Source organism: Pongo abelii, chromosome 20 (assembly GCF_028885655.2).
Source record: "Pongo abelii isolate AG06213 chromosome 20, NHGRI_mPonAbe1-v2.0_pri, whole genome shotgun sequence".
Classification (NCBI taxonomy): domain Eukaryota; kingdom Metazoa; phylum Chordata; class Mammalia; order Primates; family Hominidae; genus Pongo; species Pongo abelii.
Window position 1 is genome coordinate 60778112 of NC_072005.2, and position 25045 is coordinate 60803156.

A 25045-nucleotide genomic window follows, 5' to 3' on the forward strand; every position below is an offset into this window, starting at 1 on the left:
GTCTTCAAGAGACCCATCTCACATGCAATGACATCCATAGGCTCAAAATAAAGAGATGGAGAAAAATCTACCAAGTAAATAGAAAACAGAAAGAAGCAGGCATTGCAATTCTAATTTCAGGCAAAACAGAGTTTGAACCAACAAAGATCAAAAAAGGCAAAGAAGGGCATTATATAATGGTAAAGGATTCAATTCAAGAAGAAGACCTAACTATTCTAAATATATATGCACCCAATACAGGGGGACCCAGATTTATAAAGCAAGTTCTTGGAGACTTACAAAGAGACTTAGACTCATACACAATAACAATGTGAGACTTCAACACCCCAATGAAAGTATTAGATGGAGCATTGAGGCAGAAAATTACCAAAGATATTCAGGACCTGAACTCAACACTGGACCAAATGGATCTGATCGATACTTACAGAACTCTTTACCCAAAAAACAAGAAAATATACATTCCTATCATCTGTACGTGGCCCATACTCTAAAACTGACCACACAAGCAGACATAAAACAATCCTCAGTGAATACAAAAGAACCAAAATCATAACAACTACTTGTATAGACCACAGCACAATACAAATAAAATTCAAAACTAAGATAATCACTCACTCAAAAAACATATGATTACATAGAAATTAAACAACCTGCTCTTGAATGACTTTTGGGTAAATAATGAAATGAAAGCAGAAAAAAGAAGTTATCTGAGACTAATGAAAACCAAGTTACAATCTACCAGAATCTCTGGGACACAGCTAAGACAGTGTTAAGATAGAAATTTATAACAGCAGACACTCACATCGAAGAGTTAGAAAGATCTCAAATTAACAACCTAACATCACAACTAAAAGAACTAGGGAAGAATCAGCCTGGTGTGGTGGCTCACACGTGTAATTCCAGCACTTTGGGAGGCTGAGGCGGGTGGATCACAAGGTCAGGAGATCGAGACCATCTTGGCTAACATGGTGAAACCCTGTCTCTACTGAAAACACAAAAAATTAGCCGGGCATGTTGGCGGGCGCCTGTAGTCCCAGCTACTCGAGAGGCTGAGGCAGGAGAATGGCGTGAACCTGGGAGGCGGAGCTTGCAGTGAGCTGAGATCACACCACTGCACTCCAGCCTGGGAGACAGCAATTGGCATGCAATTTAGAAATACAGTGAAATTTCAACTTTCTTGTGAGTTATGTACATTTTATTAGTAAATTAGAGGGATCAATTGAAAATAATTGGAATTAAGAAATTCTGTAGTAAGTTGGTATAAAATAAAATAAATGTACTCAAACCAATTACTGTATCATGTATACCTAGCTTTTATTTATAAGGAATCAAAGGCCTCATTTACAGATTATTCAAGTGATTGAATAATTGTTTAAACTGAAATAAATATATAAAATTCTTATAAATAAAATTTCAAGACACTTCTTAGGTTCATCAATAAACCTCAATTTTAAAATTTAGGAAAACTTAACATAAATAAGAAACTATTTCCTAAAGCAAATATATAAATGAAATCAAGTCCCAAATTAAAACGATAAGTTTATGTATTTATGTATTGCTTTAAATGTTTCAGAAGAACAGAGAGTAACAATAGACAGGTGTGCACAGAAAAGGCAGGGTAGAAATGAATGACACACAAGCCGCACTGTGAATAATTCCCTAACTCATCCAAGGAGCAGGTGCGCGGCCCCTCCTTACTCTCAGGGGTTCCCTGAGCACAGAGGCCTCCAGGTGAGCACAGGAGGAGCTGTGTGAGTGGCACCCACAGCTGGGATGCTTCTCTCTAAAGGAGCACGTCTGGGGTGGACTCCAGCCTCATCACAGTCAGATCCCACTGAGGCTGGAGCAGCCTGCTCTCTTGTCTTGAGATGGCCCAGGGACCCCGCAGGTGTGGGTGAGGGGCTCATACTCAGGGGCTCTTGGAAATGAGAAATGAGAGCTGCCAATAGACTGCCCATCTGTCCTCTCTCCAACTTGCCTGCCTCTCTTCCTCCTCCATCAGTCCCAGCATCTTCCCCACGTCCAAGTCAGGCTGGACCCCAAAGCCTCCTGATCCAGCCTGTTCTCCTTCCTCTACTCATCACACATCCTGCAGGACAGGGTAGGGGTCTGGGAGTCAAGCATAGCTGTGCTGGGTGTTGCTTTTAGTAGAAAATCTGCAACACTGTGTGATGTGTGAGAGAGGGGAGATTCTAAACAGTGGGGTTTTTACAAATCTTTGACTTCTCATAATACTGTGGCTTCGTCTCACGAATCTCAGACCCCAACATTGATGGATACAATTACAATTACACGTACCTGCAGCTGCCTCTCCTGGCTTTCTAACCCTTGCAACACAGTTATTGGTAGGAGCCGACCAGGCCAAGGGAGGGCTGGAGATGGAACAGGTCTAGGATGAGCCACAACCCAGATGCCCCAGAAGGTCAGAAATGAAAGGGCTTTGGGGGTCACTTCCAGGCAGCTCCTTCTTATTCAGATGGGAAAGCCCAGGGTGGAAGGGGAAAAGGCTTTCTCAGAAGTTCTGAGGTAGGATGTGGGACTTTGGAGGCGGGGACTCAGACACCACACCAGATTGAAAACTAGCTAAAACAGGGCGGGGGGTGGAAGCAGCTCTTCTTAAGACACCCCCACCAGTGTGGCATCCCAGTTTACCTTTGCCATGGTAACCCCTGGAAGGTACCGCCCTTTTCCACAGCAATGACCCACTGACTCGAAGTTACTGCCCTTTTTCTAGGAATTTCTGCATACCTGACCTTTAATTTGCATATAATTAGAAGCAGGTACAAGTGTGGCTGCAGCTGTGTTTCTGAGCTGCTATTCTGGGTACACTGCCTGTGGGGCAGCCCTGCTACCCTAGGAGCAGCACCTCTGCTGCTGCTGTGCACAGCCATTTGACTAGAGGTTGGCGTAACCCTTAAGGGGTTATGTAACACCAGCTCACCCTTACATTTTTTTTTTTTTTTTTTTTTTGAGACGGAGTTTCACTCTGTCACCCAGGCTGAAGTGCAATGGCGCCATCTCGGCTTGCTGCAATCTCCGCCTCCGGGGTTCAAGCGATTCTCCTGCCTCAGCTCCTAAGGAGCTGGGATTACAGGCACCCACCACCACGCCCTGCTAATTTTTGTAGTCTTTAGTAGAGACGGGGTTTCACCGTGTTGGCCAGGTTGGTCTCGGACTCCTGACCTCAAGTGATCTGCCCGCCTCAGCCTCCCAAAGTGCTGGGATGACAGGTGTGAACCACTGCGACCGGCCTAAATTCTTTCTTAGGCAAAGCCAAGAACTCTTCTGGGCTATGCCCCGATTTGGGAGCTCACCATCCCCGCATCATCTAGTTACCAGGAAGGGGTGATGAGGACAGCGAGTGAGAGGCAGCGAGACTTTCCGCAGAGGCAGGGACAATTAGCAGAGAGGCGAGATAGCTAGACAGCAGAGATGGTGACAGTCAGTGATCAGCGGAGGGGTGGCAATGGGTGAAAGACATGGAGAGGTGGCACTGGGCTAGACAGCAAGAGGTTGCTGAGATAGTTGGAGAGACAGCAGGGCGGGGCAGTCTGTGATCAGGGCTCAAAGAGTGGTCACACTGAGGCTGTAATAATAAACAGCTGCTAATACTGCAGAGCTGTCATACTAACAAAAGGCTTTGCTTTTGGCGCCTTCATCTTTCCTTGGATAGTGGTGGAGCTCAGCGATGGGCAAGGAGGTGAGACCCCCGCTCCAACCGACAGGCCCATGGGTTACCAGTCCCTGCACTGGACCCCTGGGTGACAGCTGAGCCCACCCAAGCTGGGGGATCCTGCAGAGACCTTCACCTGGGCCCCAGGTGAAGATTTTCAATGTTATTTAGGCTTTTGGGGATGGGGGAGTGTCCCCTCTGCCTCCCCCATAATATCTGATAAGCTGTATGGGTAATGCGAGCACTAGACACCTAAACCTCACCAGAACGCAATGCATCCATGTAAGGAACCTGCGCATGTAGCACCTGAATCTAAAAAAATAGAGTAACATTAAAAACAGCAACAACAACAACAACAACAAAAAAGCCGGGTGAGGTGGCTCACGCCTGTAATCTCAGAACTTTGGGAGGCCGAAGCGGATGGATCACCTGAGGTCAGGAGTTTGAGACCAGCCTGGCCAACATGGTGAAATACCATCTCTACTGAAAATACAAAAACTTAGCTGGGCATAGTGGTGAGTGCCTGTAATCCCAGCTATTCATGAATTATCATGAAGAGAAAATGGGCCAGGTGTGGTGACTCGCACCTGTAATCCTAGCACTTTGGGAGGCCAAGGCGGGCAGATCACCTGCGGTCAGGAGTTCGAGACCAGCCTGGCCAACATGGTGAAACCCCATCTCTACTAAAAATATAAAAATCAGCCGGGCATGGTGGTGAGCACCTGTAATCCCAGCTACTGGGGAGTCTGAGGCAGGAGAATCACTTGAACCCAGGAGGTGAAGGTTGCAGTGAGCCAAGATGGTGCCACTGCATTCCAGCCTAGGCGACAGAGAGAAACTTCGTCTCAAAAAAAAAAAGAAGAGAAAAAATGGTCCACAATAAAATAACAAGTGGTTATTGTACCTGAATTTATCAGTAAAAAATTGAATTTTTTCTTTTATTGCCTAGAGTCCACCTTCTATCAATGTCACAAGCATGACACTCAGAACAGAGAGGAAAAGATTATATTTGAAGTCCTAATATAAATTTAATTTACCATATTGATGTATAAGTATTTTAGAGTTGCTTCATGAATTTTTTGCTAAAATCTAAAAAGAAAACCCACAAAAAAACCCTAAATGTAATGACGTTAATGCAGTTCCTGACATTGACTTTTAGCCCTTCTGCAAACTTTTGTTTCGTTGCTTTCCTGACCATATGACGCAATGAAATTTGAATTTGCTTTAATTTCTGCTTCCTCTTTCCCTATGTTTCAGTTCTGAAGGTATGAGCTTCTCTCATCTTTTTATTTTATTTTCTTTTCTTTTACTTTGAGACGGAGTCTTGCTCTGTCACCCAGGCTGGAGTGCAACGACCTGACCTCAGCTCACTGCAACCTGTGCCTCCCATGTTCAAGTGAGTCTACTGTCTCAGCCTCCCGAGTAGCTGGGATGACAGGCATGAGCCACCACGCCCAGTTAATTTTTGTATTTTTAGTAGAGACAGGATTTCACCATGTTGATCAGGCTGGTCTCGAATTCCTCACCTCAGGTGATCCACCTGCTTTGGCCTCCCAAAGTGCTGGGATTACAGGTGTGAGCCACTGTGCCTGGCCAGGATATTTTTTTCTTTAGAGCACTTACTTCACTTTCTTTGAGTGAAGTTAGATGGGTTACAGCCATTGTGGTGTTACAAAGAACAATTCTGAGAGAAATATCGTTATTTGTTGGTAAAATAAAAGTGTCTTAAGTTAAAAGTTTCCTTTGACACCCAATAAAGAAATTAGTATTACTACATAATGCATTTATTTACAAGTCTTTTTTTGCATGTCCATTGTAAATTTAATATTTTAATTTACAATGAGTTTACAAATAATTTTTACAAATAAATGTTACAAATAAAGACAATTTACAATGAGTAAATGAGTTGGAATTAATTTACATGCTTATGGCTGCCTTTGATTAAACTTCTTCCAAAAACTCTGTCCAGATGTTGGTTTTATTATACTTAATTTGATTTTAATTTTATTTCATGTGAGATTACTTGAATACAAGTTGTTGCATAATTGCTACCAAGTGGAGTCTTTGCTGTGCATTTGGATACCCCAGAGTGGGAGGTTTGGGGATTCTGAATAGCCAGGGCAGCGTGTGGGTGGACCTTCACAGGCCCAATATGTGAGCCTTCAAACACTGGAGTGGGGTTATTAATTAAATAAAGGATGCAATGGTCTGGAGGCAATTTATAGCCCAGAGACCATACTTGGAGCATTTCTCTTCCTTATCTAGCACACAAAGTAGAACCGTGACACTCGGGCGTCACTGACAATGAACACAGAGGGGCTGAATGTCGGGAATCCTGCAGACGCCAGGAAAGAGGTACTTCTCAGCCATTGGCTTGGGTTCTGAATCTGGGTTACACACAATGATAAAATATCAGCTAGAGCATGAGAGGAGACAAACATGCTCACCAGGACGAGGATAGTGTGTGTGGCTCTGGTTTCATGAGACGTTCTGTGGGAGAGGTTGCAGCTGTGAACGTGTTGGACTCTCTGTTTGTGCCTATGAAGGATGAGGACCATGGAGCTGCTGGTGCAGATCATGAGGCAGACACATATACCATCTGTGCAGCAGTAAATGACTGCAACTATTACACACAGCAATCTTCCTGGATAGGGTGAGGAGCAGTATCTATACATTTTTTCCACACGCATGTTTCTGCTCTTTATTGGGTCAGTTATATACTTTGCGGTATAAATACTTACAACAAGATTCAAGATCCACCAGAGGAAACAGCAGAAAACTATAAACTTTGGGGATCTAATTCGGAGTTCCATCTTCCGAGAGATACTGGGGTGAAGCTTCATGGCTTGGAAGCCACTGAGGAGGCAGGTGGTGCTGAGGGAAACCCCTCTGGCCACTCTGTGTAGGTAAAAGACAAGTTTACATCCAGCCTCATCCAGGAAAGGTTTCAATCCAAAAGCTGCCATTGTCTGAGGGATCCCTTTAGAGAAAAGAACCAGGTTGTTGGCTAAGACCAGCTGGCTGAGAATCAGGTCTCTGGGTCTCACTATTTGTGTGGGGACAAAAGTAAAGCTATAAAGTAAAGAAGTAGACAATTTCCAAGGATTCCAGCAGCAGTCTGAATGAGAAAGGTAATACCGCAATTTAAGTTAACAGAAAACAGTCCATCCATTTAGAGGAGATGTTGGAGTTTGATTCTATTTTCATCAGAGGAATCTGTAGACTGAAAAATACAATTGAGTGTTTTCACTGTACCCAGTTTCATGCGCGTCCATGTGAAGAGACCACTAAACAGGCTTTGTGTGAGCAATAAAGCTTTTAATCACCTGGGTGCAGGCGGGCTGAGTCCAAAAAGAGTCAGCGAAGGGAGATAGGGGTGGGGCCGTTTTACAGGATTTGGGTAGGTAAAGGAAAAAGGGGGGTTGTTCTCTGGCAGGCAGAGTGGGGGTCACAAGGTGCTCAGTGGGGGAGCTTTTGAGCCAGGATGAGCCAGGAGAAGGGATTTCACAAGACAATGTCATCAGTTAAGGCAGGAACAGGCCATTTTCACTTCTTTTGTGGTGGAATGTCATCAGTTAAGGCAGGAACTGGCCATCTGGATGTGTACGTGCAGGTCACAGGGGATATGATGGCTTAGCTTGGGCTCAGAGGCCTGACACCCAGAAAATGCCTTTTTCTCACAAAACTCATTATTCCAGGTGAATACAAACATTAAGAACAAATTTGTACAATTACAAAGCTATTTATTCCAAAATTATGATTTGTAAAACCACAATGACTTGAACCCACTTAATTTCAATCAAAGAAAGACTCAATAAATTCCTGTGCCTCTCCACAGTGGAGCCCTGGGCAGCTGTGGATGAGATGAATGAGTTATCTTGAAGGCTGACCTTCCAAGACACATAGTTGTGTGGTTGGGGTGGCAGGGAGAAAAGAAAAAGAAAGATTCAGGACATCATCAACAGTTTATTTTACTCAGAACCAGAGAAAAATGGTATAGTGTTATGTCATTGTGTGTGTATTTTTTAATCTATTTTTAAAAATGAAAGATTAATCAAAACCTTTAAAAGTGGGTAGTTGAGAGAGAGAGAAAAAACAGTTCAGAGGAGACAGAATAAAGCTAGACTGACATCATTGCGTCTTGTTTCTTGTTTTGGTATAGAAATATAAACATATCTTTGGGAGGCTGAGGTGGGCGGATCACGAGATCAGGAGTTCAAGACCAGCCTGGCCAACATGGTGAAACCCCACCTCTACTAAAAATAAAAAAATTAGCTGGGCATGGTGGCACACTCCTGTAATCCCAGCTACTTGGGAGGCTGAGGCAGGAGAACTGCTTGAACCCGGGAGGTGGAGGTTGCAGTGAGCTGAGACTGCACCACTGCATTCCAGCCTGGGCGACAGAGCAAGACTCCATTTAAAAAAAAAAAAAAGAAATATATATTCTTGAATGTCTATACTATAAAATATTTTTAAATATAACTTACAGATCTAAAGATAATACCTTAAAAAAGGAAATAGAATTCAGTTCCTATCAAATTAGGGCATTACTAAACAAGGAGGAGTTATTTGTACTAGAATGTAAGCAAAATTATTTGACCATATATTTTATAATGAATATATTATTTATCAAATTATATAATAAATGTATACTTTTTAATCAAATTATATATTATGTAGTGACATATAGTTAATATTATATAATTTTGACTATATATAGTAGAACATAAATGAATACACCCTCAAAAAAATGTTTAATTCTTAAAATATGTATGGTCAAAAATTCTAAATTTCATCCTAGAGAAACAGCTGACTCCACATTTAGACAGAAAATATAGGAGATGAAGTTGGAACTTCTTATCATACAAGAAAGCAAAGACATCACCTCATACCATCAGATTCATGTTACCTGAACATAAAGTCTATCATGAAAAGTTCCCAAGGGCGAAATGTGGAATATTTATAGAATCAAATAATATAGGTAGTGTATTAAAACTAATGAATACGTTCAAAGCCTATCTGTTTACAACTGTTAAAAACAAAATTAAAAAACAAAAAACCCCTCAAATATGAGGAATGGTAAAGAACCAAATCCCCACATCAAAAACGTAGAAATGAAGGCAAGAAGCAAGATCTCTTTTGTTTATCTGAAGTGTTACACAGGAAACATTCTTTTCTGTAGAATGTTTCTACATAATAATAAGTATAGTAATAGCTATAGTAATGTTTTTGCCTAAGAATAGCTGTAGAGTTTTTGCATAATAATAGTTAACCCTGCAAAGCTTGGATAACCTGTGCATTGAGTATACAAGAAATAAACATCAATGGCTGCCAAAACCCTTAGGCTGAAGGTTGATAGTGAATATAGTAATGAGTGGATCCTGCTGATGGTACAGCCATCGGTACAGAGTGGCAATCTGGAGAATGCAAGACACAAGCAAATGAGCCATTGTCTCTCACTTCTGACATTTTCTAAGCATCTTTGTTACCATACCCTCAAATCTAGACCGTTACCTGGCTGGGTGTCTCTGTATTTCTTGTATTTGTGAGTCAAACTCTCTAGCGAGTTTAGGAAAATATTCATGGACTATATCCTCAAATATATTTTCCAAGTTGCTTACTCTCTCTTCCCCTTTCAGGAATGCTGACGAGTCATACATTTGGTGTCTTTAGATAATATCATATTTCTCAGAGATTTTGTTCACTTTTAAAAATATTTTTTCCTTATATTTGACTGATTTGATTCGAACAAGTCTTCAAGCTTTGAAATTCTTTTCCCCAGTTTGGTCTATTCTGCTGTTATTGCTTCTCATCGTATTATGAAATTCGTGTCATGAATTTTTCAGCTCAAGAAGTTCAGTTTGGGTCTTTCTTAAAGTTTAATCGTTCATGTCATTAATCATTTTATTGGATTGCTTGGCTTCCTTGGATTGAGTTTCGACTTTGCTCTTGATTTGAATGACCTTCCTTGCCATCCAGATTCCAAATTCTATGTTTGTCATTTCAGACAATTCATACCGATTAAGAACAATTTCTGGGGAGCTCGTGGGCTGGTTTGGAGATAATAGGAGTTATTTCCCTGATTTTTTTCTCATCTGGGAGGGTTGCTATTCCTCTCATTGCAAGGGTAGAAACTGAGTATAGTCTGTTGGCTTTGTTTCTGGAAGTTTTCAGAGGACTAAGGCTCTGTACAGGGTCTTTGTTGATGAATTCTTGCTCTTGGTTTTCCAGGCGGTAGAATTTAGTAGTGATTTTTGGTGTTGTAGTGTGGCTGCGATCCAGTAGATGGCGCTTGAGAGCAACAGGCAATAGACAGGCTCCTACTCCACTGCGTGGTGCCTTTGCTTATCTTTGTTCTTGACCTTGATACTTTTGAAAAGGTCAGAGCAGTTTTTTTGTTTTTGTTTTTTGAGACAGGGTCTCACTTTGTCACCCAGGGTGGAGTGCAGTGGCACGATCTTGGATCACTGCAGCCTCAACCTTCCCAGGCTCAGGTAGGTGATCCTCCCACCTCAGCCCCCCAAGTAGCTGGGACTACAGGCGTGTGCTACTACACTCAACTAATTTTTGTATTGCTTGTCTGGAAAAAGGCTTCATTTCTCCTTCATGTATTAAACTTATTCCGGCATGATATAAAATTCATGATTGGTAGGGTTTTTTTCCTTTGACAGTTTTTTTTCTTTATCCTAATATCTTGTCTTCTAAGGTTTTCGCTGAGAAGTGCTGTTAATCTTATGAGGTTCCCTTTATAGGTGACTGGACACTTTCCTCTTGCTGATTTTAGGAGTTTTCCTTTACTTTGTCTTTAGGTAGTCTGGTGGCTATATGTTATGTTGAGGTACTTCTTACAGTGTATTTACCTGGATTTCATTGGAACTCTTGTATGTGTACGTCTAAGTCTCTTGCTAGACTAGGGAAGTTTTCATCAGTTATTTCCTTTGTTTTTCTAATTTTTTTATTATTTTTTCTTCCTTGGGAATACTTATTATGCATAAATTTGCCTGTTTTATGTGGTACCATACATTTCAAATACTTTTTTCATATTTTTTGTTCGTTATTTATTTTTCTGACTGGGTTAATCCAAAAGTCTTGTCTTCAGGTTCTAAGATTGTCTCTTCTACATGGTCTAGTCTATTGTTAAAGATTTCAACTGTATTTTGTAATTCCTTCAAAGAATTTTTTCCAGAATTTCTGTGTTTCTGGTTTTATTTTTAAGATCTCTATCGCCCTGATACATTTCTCATTCATATCCTGAATTAGTTTTCTAATTTCATTGTATAGGTTTCCAGCTTTCTCTTGTTTCCTATTAAACTTCTTTAAAGCCAGTATTTTGAATTTTTTATCTGGCATCTCAAAGACTTCTTTTTGGTAAGACCCATTGACAGATAAATACTGTATTCCTTTGGGGATGTCATAGCACCTTGTTTTTTCAAACTTCAAATATCATTATGCTGATTTCTTCACATTTGGTGTGACAGTCATTTCTTCTTACTTTTGAAATTACTTTCATTGGGATGACACTTTTTATTCTGTAAGGATGTAACCATGATGTATATTGAGTAGAGCTACTTGTCTTTGCTTCTGGGTGCATTCATTGGCATAAATTCTGCATGATCTCCTTGGTTATAAGTAGCCTTAGTGTGGTGGCTTTCTCAAATGCTTGTTGTAGTATCAATGTACTGAGACAGAGCAGGCAAGTGAACTTAAGGCCTCCTCCTTGGCAATCTGGTCTCAAGTAGGGGACAGGTCCCCACAGACAGAACTGAGAGGCAAGTGTGGCATGGGTTCCAGACACCAAACACTGGAGTTAGACACCTCTCCTTTGCAGAAAAGTTTAGCCTTTCCTCAAGCAGTTCTGCAAAGGAGAGGTGTAGCTGGGGTCGCGTGGGCAATGGTGGTGGCAGAGTTTGTGTGAAGCTTGTCTCTTCCCCAATCACTGTCACTTGTTTCAGGAGACGTTGTAATGTGCTATATGGTTTGACCTCCAGGCCAGTAGGTGGCACTTGCTGGTGAGAGCCAGTTGTAGTGCTGGCAGTGGGCTTTATGTTTGACCTTTGTTAACCGGAAGTATTCAGGTATCCTAAGTAATGGGTTGGGTTGTGGAAACCTCAGTGGTCTTGATCAGTGCTCTGCCTCCAAGGCAGGGAAATGAAGGTAGGTGTGGCTGGTCCAGGCAAGCCTGTACTCAGGCCCAGTGGTAGGCACCAGCTCTGTCCCCACAGGGGCTCCGTGTGCAGTTCTCAGTTCCCTGGAGAGACACTCAAGCACTGAGTAGAGCAATGACTATTATGCCAAAGTTACAGCAGAGTTCCCCAGAGGGGCACATTGGGTTCCAAGCCTAGAAAATGGCAGTGGGACTCACTTTAATCTAATGCTCCCAACCCAGCAGAGCTCCTCCCTGTGGCCCAATGCTGGAAGCAATTTCAGACAGTCAAATCACATGCGGTTTGACGTCAGACCACTCAACTACCCCAGGCCACAGATCTTACCTCCTGGGTAAAATCCATGCCTCTCAGGCTAAAACTTTTCCCATGCGGTTCTGCAAAAGAGAGGTGTCCAACTCCAGTGCTTAGTGTCTGGAGCCCATGCCACACTTGCCTCTCAGTTCTGTCCATGGGGACCTGTCTTCTACTTGAGCCCAGATTGTCAATCTCTGGCCCAAGACTCTCCAAAGTAGTGACCCTCACCCATGCTTGATGTCAAGTTCTTTTTTTTTGAGACGGAGTCTCGCTCTGTCACCCAGGCTGGAGTGCAGTGGTGCAATCTCGGCTCACTGCAAGCTCCGCCTCCTGGGTTCGCGCCATTCTCCTGCCTCAGCCTCTCGAGTAGCTGGGACTACAGGCACCTGCCACTGCACCTGGCTAATTTTTTGTATTTTTAGTAGAGACGGGGTTTCACCGTGTTAGCCAGGATGATCTTGATCTCCTGATCTCGTGATCCACCCGCCTTGGCCTCCCAAATTGCTGGGATTACAGGCGTGAGCCACCACGCCTGGCCAATGTCAAGTTCTTGCACTCTCCACTAAGGGTTAGGATCAGGAATGGCCTCTTTCTATCAGCATCCAGGTCTGGGAGCACGCATGGAGCACTTCCCTGGGCCCTTCCTTTTCGCAGTCCTCCCACTGTTCCCTAAGTCAGATCCAGCGCTTAGGTCGGTCAAAGAGCTCCCCAGTGGCCTGGATTGCCTGGCTCCCCACTGAGAATGGGTATCATGTGGTCTCATAATTTCCCTCTCAGGCGCTGGAAGTTCACTCATGGTTTTCTGCCAGGCCTTGCTGCATGAGCTGCTGCCTGCCTTCTTTTTAGCATATCTGAGATTTCCTTCACTTTCATATTGAACTCCTGTATTAGTCCGTTTTCAGGCTACTGATAAAGACATACCCGAGACTGGGTAATTTATAAGAAAAAGAGGTTTAATTGACTCACAGTTCCACATGGCTGCAGAGGCCTCACAATCATGGTGGAAGGTGAAAGCAACATCTCACATGGTGGCAGGTAAAGAGGAAATGAGAGAGCCAAGCAAAAGGGGAAACTCCTTATAAAATTATCAGATCTTGTGAGACTTATTCACGACCACAAGAACAGTATGGGAGAAACTGCCTCCATGATTCAGTTATCTCCCACCGGCTCCCACAGCACATGGGAATTATGGGAGCTACAATTGAAGATGAGATTTGGATGGGGACACAGCCAACCATATCACCTCCCATGTTCTTTCTTGGATGCAAGAATGCAGAATGAATCTCTACACACCATTTTGGTATTTTCACCACCTCGGAAAACATAACAATGTATTATATCCTTAAAAATCGTTATAAAAGTAGATTTTAAGGGTTCTTACCACACAAAAATTAGAAGTATGTAAAGTAATGTATATGTTAATTAGATTGATTTGCCCAACAGACAAGTATATATATTTCAAAACTACATACTTTACACAATAAGTATATACAATTTAGGAATTTTTCTTTTTTTTTTTTTTTGATGGAGTCTCACTCTGTCGCCAAGCTGGAGTGCACTGGTGCGATCTTGGCTCACTGCAATCTCTTCCTCCCGGGTTCAAGCGATTCCCCTGCCTTAGCCTCCCAAGTAGCTGGGACTACAGGCACGCACCACCACGCCTGGCTAATTTTTTGTATTTTAGTAGAGACGGGGTTTCACCATGTTGGCCAGGATGGTCTCGATCTCCTGACCTTGTGATCCAAAGCTGTGTTGCGAACATGAAGTTCTAAACACATTTTCTTGTATGTTCACACATCTCATTCCAGCCTCAATGCTCATGGGGTAGGATCTCCTTACCTGAGACCACAAACCCTGGGAGTCCCTGGGGTGTGAAAACAGGTAGGGGGAGGTGCTCCATAAGACATAGCACCTGTAGGTCCTCCCAGAATTCATGGAGAATTCCACCTGTACTGCTGAGCTTGGTACTTTGATATTAGACACAAAGGTAGGGATCTGCTGCTCCCTTCTTTGAAATAAGAAAAGTGTCACTGATGTAGCAGGACCGTGTTCTTTCCTGAGGCCACCATGGAGCCCGGCTGTACCAACAGGGAATATCCCTCAGGCAGCTGTCCTAGAGAGAGGCAGGATGGGTGAGGGGCTGCCCCCACCTTGTTCTCAGCAGAGACCTTTCCAGGGCCTCTCTCTAGGACCCTCAGTCTCTCTGTCATTCACTGTTTCCTCTGAGTCTCTTCCTCTCCCTCCCATCCCCCTTGCCCCCTGCCTCTTTCCCTCTCTAAAGAACCTTATCCATTGACATGGTTTGGCTGTGTCCCCACCCAAATCTCATCTTGAATTGTAGCTCCCATAATTCCCACATGTTGTGGGAGGAACCTGGTGGGAGATAATTGAATCATGGAGAGGGGTGGGTGGTTTCCCCCATACTGTTCTCCTGGTAGTAAGTCTCACGAGATCTGATGGTTTTATAAGGGGAAACCCCTTTCACTTGGCTCTCATTTCTCTTGTCTGCCACCATGTAAGATGTGCCTTTTGCCTTCCACCATGATTGTGAGGCCTCCCCAGCCACATGGAACTGTGAGTCCATTAAACCTCTTTTTCTTTATAAATCACCCAGCCTTGGGGATGTCTTTATCAGCAGCATGAAAACAGACTACTATACTCATCATGCTGGTCATCACCACCTGCAGATCCCCAGCAGGCCCTGTGTAGAATCTGGGTCCCTGAGTGAACCTGCTGGACCCCTCACCTGCAATAGCATATCCAGGGGATCCAGGGGACCAAACAATCAGAAAAGACATTGTGGGCTGGGCGCAGTGACTCATGCCTGTAATCCCAGCACTTTGGGAGGCCGAGGGGGTGGATCACCTGAGGTCAGGAGTTCAAGACCAGGCTGGCTAACATGGCAAAACCCAGTCTCTACTAAAAATACTAAAAAAAAAAAAAAAAAAAAAAAATTAGCCAGGCATGGTAGTGTATGCCTGTAATCCCAGGTACTTGGGAGGCTGAGGCAGGAGAATTACTTGAATCCGGGAGGTGGAGGTTGCAGTGAGCTGAGATCACACTCCAGCCTGGGCAACAAGAGCGAAACTCCATCTCAAAAAAAAAAAAAAAAAAAGAAAGAAAAGAAAAAGAAAAAAAAAGACGTTGCGTTTAGCACAGCATTTGTCCTGGCTCCCATAGGAGCCACTCCAAGGAAACGTCAGCCTGACAGAGCCCAGCCTGGGGCTGCCAGCCATGGTGCTGGGGTGGTCATGTCCCCTCTTCGCAGACAGGAAAAGTCTCTGGTAGCCAACATCAGAGCAACACTGGAAGGTCAGACTCTCTCCAGAGATTAGGAGGGGCCCCTGTTTGGTCCCGTGCAGGGAGTCCTAGACACACCTAGAGGGAAAAACAAGTCAGGACTTTGGGGGCTGGTTCCCCTCAAATACATCCCTTGCCCTCCTCTGGCTCTGCAGATCTCACTGTCACTTACACTCTATGTCTCTGGCCCCAGAAGCCCTCGTTCCCCTCATTCCACCCTCACACTTGGGATTTGCCTGGGAGCAAGATCCACAGCAACCTGTCTGATGCTTCAAATAATGTTTGGGGTAAAGATGGGACTTCCTCACCTGAGAACAGGAGCTTCAGGGAGTCGCTGAGGTCCGACCACACCTGAAGGGTGTTGCGACTTCCTCACCTGAGAACAGGAGCTTCAGGGAGTCGCTGAGTTCTGACCACACCTGAAGGGTGTTCCGACTTCCTCACCTGAGAACAGGAGCTTCAGGGAGTCGCTGAGTTCCGACCACACCTGAAGGGTGTTCCTGTTATTGCCATGACATCTGAACATCCACCTGTGGCTGAGGGTCATGGGGCCCACAGGGAACAGCTTGGGACTCTCCACTAGGGTGTTGCTGAAAGTCTAGGGTGCAGGAGAGATAGTTCTCCTTCTTCAGTCAGAATGAATCTGTCCAATTGCAGCCGTGAGCCACACTGGAGGGTCCTCTCCTAAAGTCACAACAGGCTCAGGGGGGCTGAGAAGGTAGATTTGCTGTAGAATCCTAGGAGAGAAGGAGGCAGTGTGATCACTGAGGCTCAAACCTCCCACCTTATCCCTTAGGGCTGGGCTGTGAGGGAGAGACACCCCTGAGAGCAGACCCCTTTCCTGAGGGCAGAGCCTGGGGCTGGGACCCCAAGGTGTCCTCCCACCTGTCACCACCAGCTCCAGGGAGTCAGTGAGCTCTGACAAGCCATTGGGGCTGAAATAGTGACAGTAATGTCATCCTACATATTCATTTGTCATGGATGTGATGGGGGAACTCAGCCTTGTCTCCAGGCTGCAGTGGGCTCTGTCTGTCCCAGGGCACTGGGCTTCCCTCTTTTTTTTTTTTAGATGGAGTCTTCCTCTGTCACCAGGCTGGAGTGCACTGGCACAATCTCAGCTCATTGCAACTTCCGCCTCCCGGGTTCAAGTGATTCTCCCGCCTCAGCCTCCCAAGTAGCTGGGACTACAGGTGCACACCACCACACCCAGCTATTTTTTGTATTTTTAGTAGAGATGGGGTTTCACCATGTTGGCCAGGATGGTCTCGATCTCTTGACCTCATGATCCGCCCGCCTTGGCCTCTCAAAGTGCTGGGATTACAGGTGTGAGCCACCGCGCCCAGCCCTGGGCTTCCCTCTATCCAGTCGGTATTCCTGGGTCTCCAGGTTCCCCTGACACCAGAGGGTCACAGGCCTCTCTTAGGTGATCACAGAGCCTGTCTCAACCCGTGGGGAGGGTTTGGGAAATGGCCCTGAAATGGAACCAGAAGCTGAGTCCCAAGATCTCTTTCACTCCTGGTTCTCCAGCTTAGTCCAAAATCCCTCTCTGTTTTGTCACCCTCAGCCCAGAATGACTGTGCCTCCCAACCCTGAGATCCCAGGGGCTGGAGTAAGAGGGAGGCTCGTGGGGAACCTGGTAGCCCCTTCTCCCTCCATCACTGACTGAGGCAGAGAAGCACAAACATCGTGTTGCCTGCTCTAGGGGCTCCAGCTGTGGGAGAGGAGACCACAGGGCCCTCCAGGACAGAGAGACACACAGATGTGGTCACTCAGAGCCTGCTGCTACCCGTCCAGGTCCCCACAGCTGTGGACCCACAGGAAGGGAAACTGCTTTTCCCTGGGCCTGGCTCTGGTTTTCCCTGGGTGTAGGGGCTCAGGAGGACCCCAGGCTCTCTGGACACATGAGCCTCTGCTCCCCTCCCCTGCTCCAGGTCACTGTCTCTGCTGCAGGTGGGACAGGACAGGCCCCTATGGAATCGGGTCTGGGAGGCTTCCCTGGGAGGTCTCCTCTCCTAGGAGGTCACAGCTGGGAGTCAGAGCTGAAAGGAACTTTCCCACCCGGAGGCCTCTCACCTTTACACTTGGAGAAACTGAGGCCCAGGCAGAGGAGGGGCCTCTCCACGTCACCATCACCAGAGGAGCCTCAAATCGGTGACAGAACTCAGCCCTTCCTCCCCTGGACCCCGTCCACCTCCCACTCAAAGCCCCTCACTCAGCCCTCTGGGGGCCTGACGCTGTGGGGTTGAGGAGCTGGTCCTCAAGGCCTGCTGAGTCAGGATGGGGAGGTGAGGGCTGGGGCTGCCCTGCTCCCCACGTCAGCCCAGTTGCTCCTCCCCCAGGCTGGGCCCCAACATCTCTCTCTGCCTCGACCCCCCGCCCCTCACCAGCCCAGCCTCAGAGCCCCGGGGAGCCTGTGGCCCCTCCTCTGGCTCTGCCTCAGCTCCCTGGAGGGAAACTCGTGCTTGGTCCTTGAGGGGAATGGGATCATCTGGGAGACTGAGGACTGCCCTGGGGGAGGCTGCCCTCCCTCCTAGCCCAGAGGCCTCAATTACTCACCAGGTGTGGAGGAGGAGCCTGTGGGTGGGGGGCTGGGGCCCCTGGAGGGTCCTGGGAATGAGCACAGAAAGGGAGTGAGGAATTGGAGCTATCCTGGAGTCCCCACCTCCACTCAAAGCTCTCCTCTCCATCTGCCCGGTGGCCTCTCCAAGACCATCCCTCTTCCCACCTAGCACCTTCTGGACTCCAGGTGAAGGAGAAGAGGGAGAACTCCTGTTGGCTTCTTCTCCTCTGAGGGGTGAATTCCTCTGTGGCTGAGCCTCCCTCAGAGCCCCCTTCACTCCATCTCTGCCCAGAGCTCTCCTGGGGGCAGGGCCTGAGCTGAGTCTTTGAGCTTAGAGAGGACAGGGTCAGGGCCTTTCACCCAAGACCACCAGCTCCAACTAGGGTGTGACAGCAGGTTGGGGGAGGTGCAGCCATGGGAGAATCTTGAAGCTGCCCATGAAGGGAGTGTTTATACCACAGTCATCAACAAATTCCACAAATAAATGCTTTTTAGAAAACTTTTTTGTGGTTCATGAAGCCAATCTATGGGCACAACAGCAGGCTTTCCCATCAAACACTTCTCTTTTGATTCCTAGTGACCATATTTCTGAAGAAACTACAGACGAAGAGTGGCAGGTGATAAGGCATCACTTTGAACTTAAATTTTCCAAACACGAGTCTGATTTTTGCCCGTGGATTTAATTCTCAAAAGCAAATTCCATGTTATGAGCTGAAGAGATAGACCCAGTAATACACATTAGAAAATGCAGTAGTTAGAAATAAAGAAAGATGTATTACCTGAAAGTGGAGCAGAGCATGAGGTCACAGAGGGGCGGACCCAAACCCACCATAGGGGTGAAGCCTTACTTCATAGGGAAGAAAAACGAAGGGAGGGGCAGTCAAGGAGAGTTGACAATGAGGAGGAAAGCACCACAGTTTAAGGGAGGAAGCATCTTCTACAGACACCCAGACATCTTCCTGCACCTGACCCATGCTTCTTCCCCTTGATAATCTCAGCAGACACTTCCCCAACTGCTGCCCCAGTCTTCCAGAACTTTCTGAGATCATCAGATCTGTTCCCAGGGCTCCACCACTCTGAAGGGTGCATTGTCCTCTCTGCTGTTTGCCTCCTGGCTGCACCTTGGGGGGCTTCTCTGGCTGTGATGAGCCTCAAATAACAGAATCCCAAGGAACACCAGGACCAAGCCAGCCAAGCCCATGTGGATGAGATTCTCCACTGTGTAATCTTGGGGGTGTGAGGCTGGGGATGGTGTACAAAGAGGTCACAGAGGTCAGGGCAGATCACAATTACCCAGGACCCCTGGATGTCCACCCAGGGTACCCACCTCCCCTTGACAGGACCTGACCCTCTGTGCCCAGCCCCATAAGTGGGAGCATCTCCTCACGCACCAGTCTTGGAATCTGACTTCTTTTGTGCTGGATTGAGGGTCTCAGTTGCTCCTAAGAATCAAAGAATAAGGATGTTGGTGAGAAGCTGAAGAGCCTCTCCCCTGGGCAATGCATTCTTATATTCTTCCATCTCTCATGGAGTGACTTTATGTAGATCCTTAGTGAACACATTCTCTGCTCTTGCAGTCCTCCCCTGGTATGTCATTGGGTTTTTCAACCTCTGTGCTCTGGCAATTCAGATCTTGTGTCTGAGTTACTTTGGAACAAAGTTTACTTGATCCCAAGAGCTCTGCTCTAGCAGGGTTCCCCTGGTACCTCACTGGATTCCTCAGCCTCTCTGTGCTCTGGGAATTCAGATCTTGTGTCTGAGTCACTTTAGAACAAAGTTTACTTGAGCCCAAGAGCTCAGGATTGTGAGAAGAATGATCTCCCAACTAGAAAGAATTGAGCTCTTGTGTGCTGTCTTGGATGCGCAATCTTGTGCAACAAGAACACAACAACTAATTCCCCCAGAGATCGAAATTTCCATTTTTCAGTGGATGAGGACCCAGTGTCTGTGGATGAGGAGTTGGTCCTCAGCCACTCTTGGAAGTCAGGAGCACAAGGGCTGGAGGCTGCAATGGCCCCCACTGTGTGCTGCCTCAGACAGCTCCCCTGCAGTTTCATCATCCATTTAATGTCTTGTTAACTAATTCTTCATATAGGTAGGAACACCTACAATGTGATATACTTAAACATGAAAATGTATTTTTTTCTAAATGATAATGACTGAGTGGGACAGGAAAACATCATTTCTGCTTTTTTGAAGTATGAACCTAGATTGGAAGGTGAAAAGCGAATATTTAAAAACATACCTGAACTTAAAGTAAAATAAAAAATAAAGGCCAGGCGCAGTGGCTCACGCCTGTAATCCCAGCACTTTGGGAGGCTGAGGCGGGGCGGATCATGAGATCAGGAGATTGAGACCATCCTGGCTAACACAGTGAAACCCCATCTCTACTAAAAATACAAAAAAAAAAAAAAATTAGCCTGGCATGGTGGTGGGCTCCTGTAGTCCCAGCTACTTGGGAGGCTGAGGCAAGAGAACGGCGTGAACCCGGGAGGCGGAGCTTGCAGTGAGCTGAGATCGCACCACTGCACTACAGCCTGGGCGACAGAGTGAGACTCCATCTCAAAAAAAATAAAAATAATTAAAAAAAATAAAAAATAAAAACAAATAAATATTTAAAAATCTGAAGAAAAATATTAAGCATAGGAGTGAATACTTGAATGTATGTTTGTGTCTATATATGTACATAGCACATGTATTCGTGTAAAATATATGTGATTAGCATGCTTTGCATTTGTGTCTCTCTCAAATCTCCTGTTGGATTGTAATCCCCAATGTTGGAGGAGAGGCCCAATGGGAGGTGATTGGCTTGTAGGAGCCGACTTCCCCCTGGCTGCTCTCATGATAGTGAGTTGTCACGAGATCTTGTTATTTAAAAGTGGGTAGCACCTCCCCCTTCTCTCTCTTCCTCCTATTCCAGCCATAGAAGAAGTTCCTGCTTTCCCTCCGCCTTCTGTCATGATTGTAAGTTTCCCGAGGCCTCCCCAGCCATGCTTCCCGTATGGCCTGCGGAACTGTGAGCCAATTAAACCTCTTTCCTTTCTAAATTATCCAGTCTCAGGTAGGTGTTTGTTTGTTTTTGGGACAGAGTCTTGCTCTGTCCCCCAGGCTGGAGTGCAGTGGTGCGATCTCAGCTCGCTGCAGCCTCTGCCTCCTGGGTTCCAGTGATTCTCCTGCCTCAGCCTCCGGGGTAGTTGGGATTACAGGCGCTCGCCACCACACCCAGCTAATTTTTGTATTTTTAGTAGAGACGGGGTTTCGCCATGTTGGCCAGGCTGGTCTTTAACTCCTGACCTCAGGTGATCCGCTCACCTCAGCCTCCCAAAGTGCGGGGATTACAGGCGTGAGCCATTGTGCCCGGCCTCAGGTAGTTCTTTATAGCAGTGTGAGAACAGATGAATACAATGATTATAGATACATATGTATATGTGGCTTTAGATATTTGTTTTAAAAATATATATGTAACTATATATATATTCATATTTGAGGTGAGAAAGATGGGCTTACAATTTGAAAATATAAACATGAAATTCCAATTTTTTATGGCTGATATAAACATCAGCCCCAGCATCTTCCCCTTGTCCACGTCCGGCCTGGACCCCCGGACCCCAAATCCTGCTCAGGTAGGGGAGGACAGACCTGGCTCCTCCACCCGTCATCGCTGCTCCCTCCTCTCCCTCCTTCCTGCCTGGTCCTAGGACACCTCCCTCCCCTCTGACCACCACAGAGGGGACACCTGCTCCATCCTTGGAGCCCCAGAACACCTGCTCCATCCTTGGAGCCCCAGGAAGCCACGTGGACCACGCCCTTATTGTCCACTCTCCCCTCTGCTCCTCTGGGGAACAGACCCCTTTCCTGAATATTGGAGATAAGGTTGAGACGAGTCTAGAATATTATACTGGGTCAGAGTAACTGCGCTTTCATCTCCCATGGGGTCAGGACTTAGAGGTTGGGGACACCTAGACGTTGATTCTGAGATGGAGACATCAGGAGGGGAGCAGGTGGGGCCTCCATCTTCCACCCTCAGTCTAATCTCATCTCCTCTAAGGCTCACCTCCACCTCCTTGCAGCCCTCTCCACTCTTTACCCTACTGAGACTTCAGGGGTGGGAGCCCAGGGTGGGAAGTCCTCATCTATTTCCACCCTCCCATGGGCTGGACCCTCCCCTGGGTGGGAGGTTCCCGTGTATTTCCACCTTCCCATGGGCTGGGCCCTCCCCTGTGGACCCTCCCCCTTCACTGTCCTGTTTTCTTAGTGTCCTGAACTCTCCTGGGGGCCGGGCCTGAGCTGAGAGAGGCTCAGGGCTCAGAGAGGCCAGGGCTGATGGAGGAAGAAGTGTGGGGACAAGTGAGACAGACGGATGGACACTCCCTTGGAAGCTCTCCTTTTTCATTTCCAAGAACCCCTTTGAGCTCAGAGAGGACAGGGTCAGGGGCCTCACCTGAGACCACGAGCTCCAGGGGCTCACTGGGGTGAGACAGCAGGTGGGGGTTGGAGCTGCGTGAGCCGTAGCACCTGTAGGTCCCCGCGTGGGCCGAGGTCACAGGACTCATGGGGAATTCAGCCTGGTACTGCTGAGCTCTGTAAGTGGATCTGAGACGCAGCGGGGCATCAGCTGCCCCCTCCTTGGTCAGCAGGAAAGTGAACATCGGGCCCCATGACTGACACAGCAGGGTCACCTTCTCTCCTGAGGTCACTGTGGGGCCCAGCTGCACCGAGAGGGAGGGTCTGTCAGAGATCTGTCCTAGAGACAAGAAGGATGGGTAAGGGGCTGCCCCACCTTGTTCTGAGCTGAGACTTCTTCACCAGGCCTCTCTCTGGGACCCTCAGTCTCTCTGTCTCTGTTTTCTCTGAGTCTTCCCTCCCCGCCCATCCCCTGTCTCTCTCTGTGTCTTTCTCCCTTAGGACCCTCACCCCTCATCCCGGCCATCACCACCTGGGCTCCCCCGGCAGGACCTGTGCAGAGCCTGGGTCCCTGACTGAACCCGCTGGGCTCCTCACCTGCGATCAGGATGTCCAGGGGGTCACTGGGGGCCGACCACTCGGAGGAGAGGTTGTGTGCACCGTAACATCTGTACTGGCCCCCGTGGGAGCCCCTCACAGGGCTCAGGGTGAAGCTGGCCTGGGAGAGCCCAGCCTGGGGCTGCTGGCCAGGGCGCTGGGGGAGGTCATCGCCCCCCTCCTTGTACAGAGCGTATCTGATGTAGCCAACATCAGAGCCACACTGGAGGGTCAGATTCTCTCCGGGGGTCACGACAGGGCCCTGCAGGGTCAGGAGGGAGGGCTTCCTAGACACGCCTGGAGGGAAAGACGAGTCGGGACTCGGAGCAGCTGGTTCCTCCCACGCCCCTTCCTTCTGTAGCCTTCCTCACTAGGGTTTCCAGCGTCCTTGTTCTTTTCTCATTCTGTATTTGTGTCCCCAGGGCCCCTGTCTTCCCCTCGTCTTTTCTTCTTGCGTGGGCTAGCCTGAGGGTAAGGCTCCCAACAGCTCACCCGGTGCCCTGACTTTGTATAAGGAAAGGCTACGGCTTCCTCACCTGACACCAGTAGCTGCAGGGGGTCACTGGGTTCTGACCACACGTACGGGGTGTTGTTTTCATAGCCGTAGCATCTGAATGTACCCCTGTTGCTGAAGGTCAGGGGGCCCATGGGGAACAGGGCCTGGAACTTTCCGTGGTTGTGTTGGTGTGAGTCCAGGGTCCAGGAGAGCCTGTGGTCTCCTTCCTCAATCAGAGTGAACCTGCCCAGTCCCAGCCGTGAGGCACACCGGAGGGTCACATTCACTCCTGAGGTCACCACAGGGCTCGGCAGGGCAGACAGGGTGGGTCTGCTGTAGGCTTTCCGGAGATAAAAAGGCAGCCGTGTTTAAATGGGGCTCACACCTCCCACCTTATCCCACAAGGCTGGGCTGTGAGAAGGGAGACCCCTGGAGAGCTGAGAGCTGAGCCCCTTCCCAAGGGCAGAGCCTGGGGCTGGGACCCCTGAGTGTCCTCTCACCTGTCACCACCAGCTCCAGGGGGTCGCTGGGCTCTGACCAGCCTGCAGGGCTCTGATAGTAACAGTGATATCGCCCTGCGTGTTCCCACATCATGGATGGGATGGAGAATTTGACCTTGTTTTCGGACTCCAGTGTTTTTAATATGTGCCTCGACATTGAGTTTCCCTCTTTATCTAGACGGTACTCCTGGGCCTCCAGGGTGCCCTGACACCAGATGGTCACAGGCTTACTCCAGGTGATCACGGGACCTGGCTCGGCCCACAGGAAGGGTTTGAGTAGGTTCTCTGGAAGGAAATCACAGGTTAGGTCCCAAGATGTCCTCAACCCTCAGATCCCAGCTCTCAGCCCCAGGACCCCCCTCATCCCCATCACTCAGCCCAGAACTGCCGTCGTCACCCCCAGCCACCCAGGGGTGGCCCTTGTCCCCAGAGAGGAGGAGGGACCTAAGACAGCTGGGGACAGACTCACCTGCCTGCACCCGGGTCCTGGGGCCCAGGCTCAGCCCTGGAAGAGAGTTCCCCGTGAAAGATTTGCCCCCAAAGCCTGAGCAGGTCTTCTTCCTTTCCTTGAGCCCCTGGGGTGCCCTAATTGACCAGGGCCTGGCTATGGATTGGGGTCTCTCTCCTAGACTAGGGTCTGTCCTCCCCGTCTTAAGATCTCACCAAAGAAGAGCAGGGTTGTGAGAATGGGGGTCATGGCATCTCCTCCTCCTGGCCCTGGCTGTGCAGGCAGATGTGACCACAGTGCCCGTAGACACAGACAGACACATGGTGTGCGGGCACACGGAGGCTGGGTCCTCCCCATCACGAGGTCGTCCCATCAGCAGCCCCACAGAAAGAGGAACTACCCCTCCCCAGGACCCTGGCTCTCATTTCCCAGGGCTTGTCCTGGGGGTGAGCACCAGGCTCTCTGCTGATATTTCAGACACAAATGGGGATTCACAAGGGGGTCGTTAAGAAGGACATTTTCGGCCGGGCACTGTGGCTCACACCTGTCATCCCAGCACTTTGGGAGGCCAAGGTGGGTGGATCACTTGAGGTCAGGAGTTCGAGACC

General features: G+C 47.6%; 1 protein-coding gene and 1 pseudogene across 2 annotated transcripts; both read right to left on the reverse strand.

Moving 5' to 3' along the window:
• Positions 1–1700: 1700 nt before the first annotated feature.
• Positions 1701–24686, reverse strand: LILRA4 (leukocyte immunoglobulin like receptor A4). Of its 2 annotated transcripts, XM_002829737.3 has the most exons (8): positions 24653–24686; positions 24459–24494; positions 23990–24274; positions 23530–23829; positions 22994–23290; positions 22434–22736; positions 19384–19434; positions 18968–19234 (listed from the first exon to the last, which is right to left on the reverse strand). In XM_002829737.3, exons 1-8 carry the CDS (start codon positions 24684–24686, stop codon positions 19041–19043), a joined length of 1500 nt encoding a protein of 499 aa, XP_002829783.2. In that variant the 3' UTR covers positions 18968–19040. The 2 variants fall into 2 exon arrangements, with proteins under 2 accessions (XP_009231371.2, XP_002829783.2); XM_009233096.2 differs by lacking the exons at positions 18968–19234; positions 19384–19434 and adding an exon at positions 1701–1918 and having other exon boundaries at positions 23972–24274.
• PONPYGV1R-PS1922 (vomeronasal 1 receptor ponPygV1R-ps1922 pseudogene) lies at positions 5935–6845 on the reverse strand (annotated as a pseudogene).
• Positions 24687–25045: the final 359 nt, after the last annotated feature.

Excerpts from the sequence above, each read along its gene's own strand:
- LILRA4 (XM_002829737.3), bottom strand. The coding sequence starts at position 24,686 with ATGACCCCCATTCTCACAACCCTGCTCTTCTTTG. Across the intron at positions 24,495-24,652 it reads CACAACCCTGCTCTTCTTTG|GGCTGAGCCTGGGCCCCAGG; the intron begins GTGAGATCTTAA and ends ACTCTCTTCCAG. Across the intron at positions 24,275-24,458 it reads CAGGACCCGGGTGCAGGCAG|AGAACCTACTCAAACCCTTC; the intron begins GTGAGTCTGTCC and ends ATTTCCTTCCAG.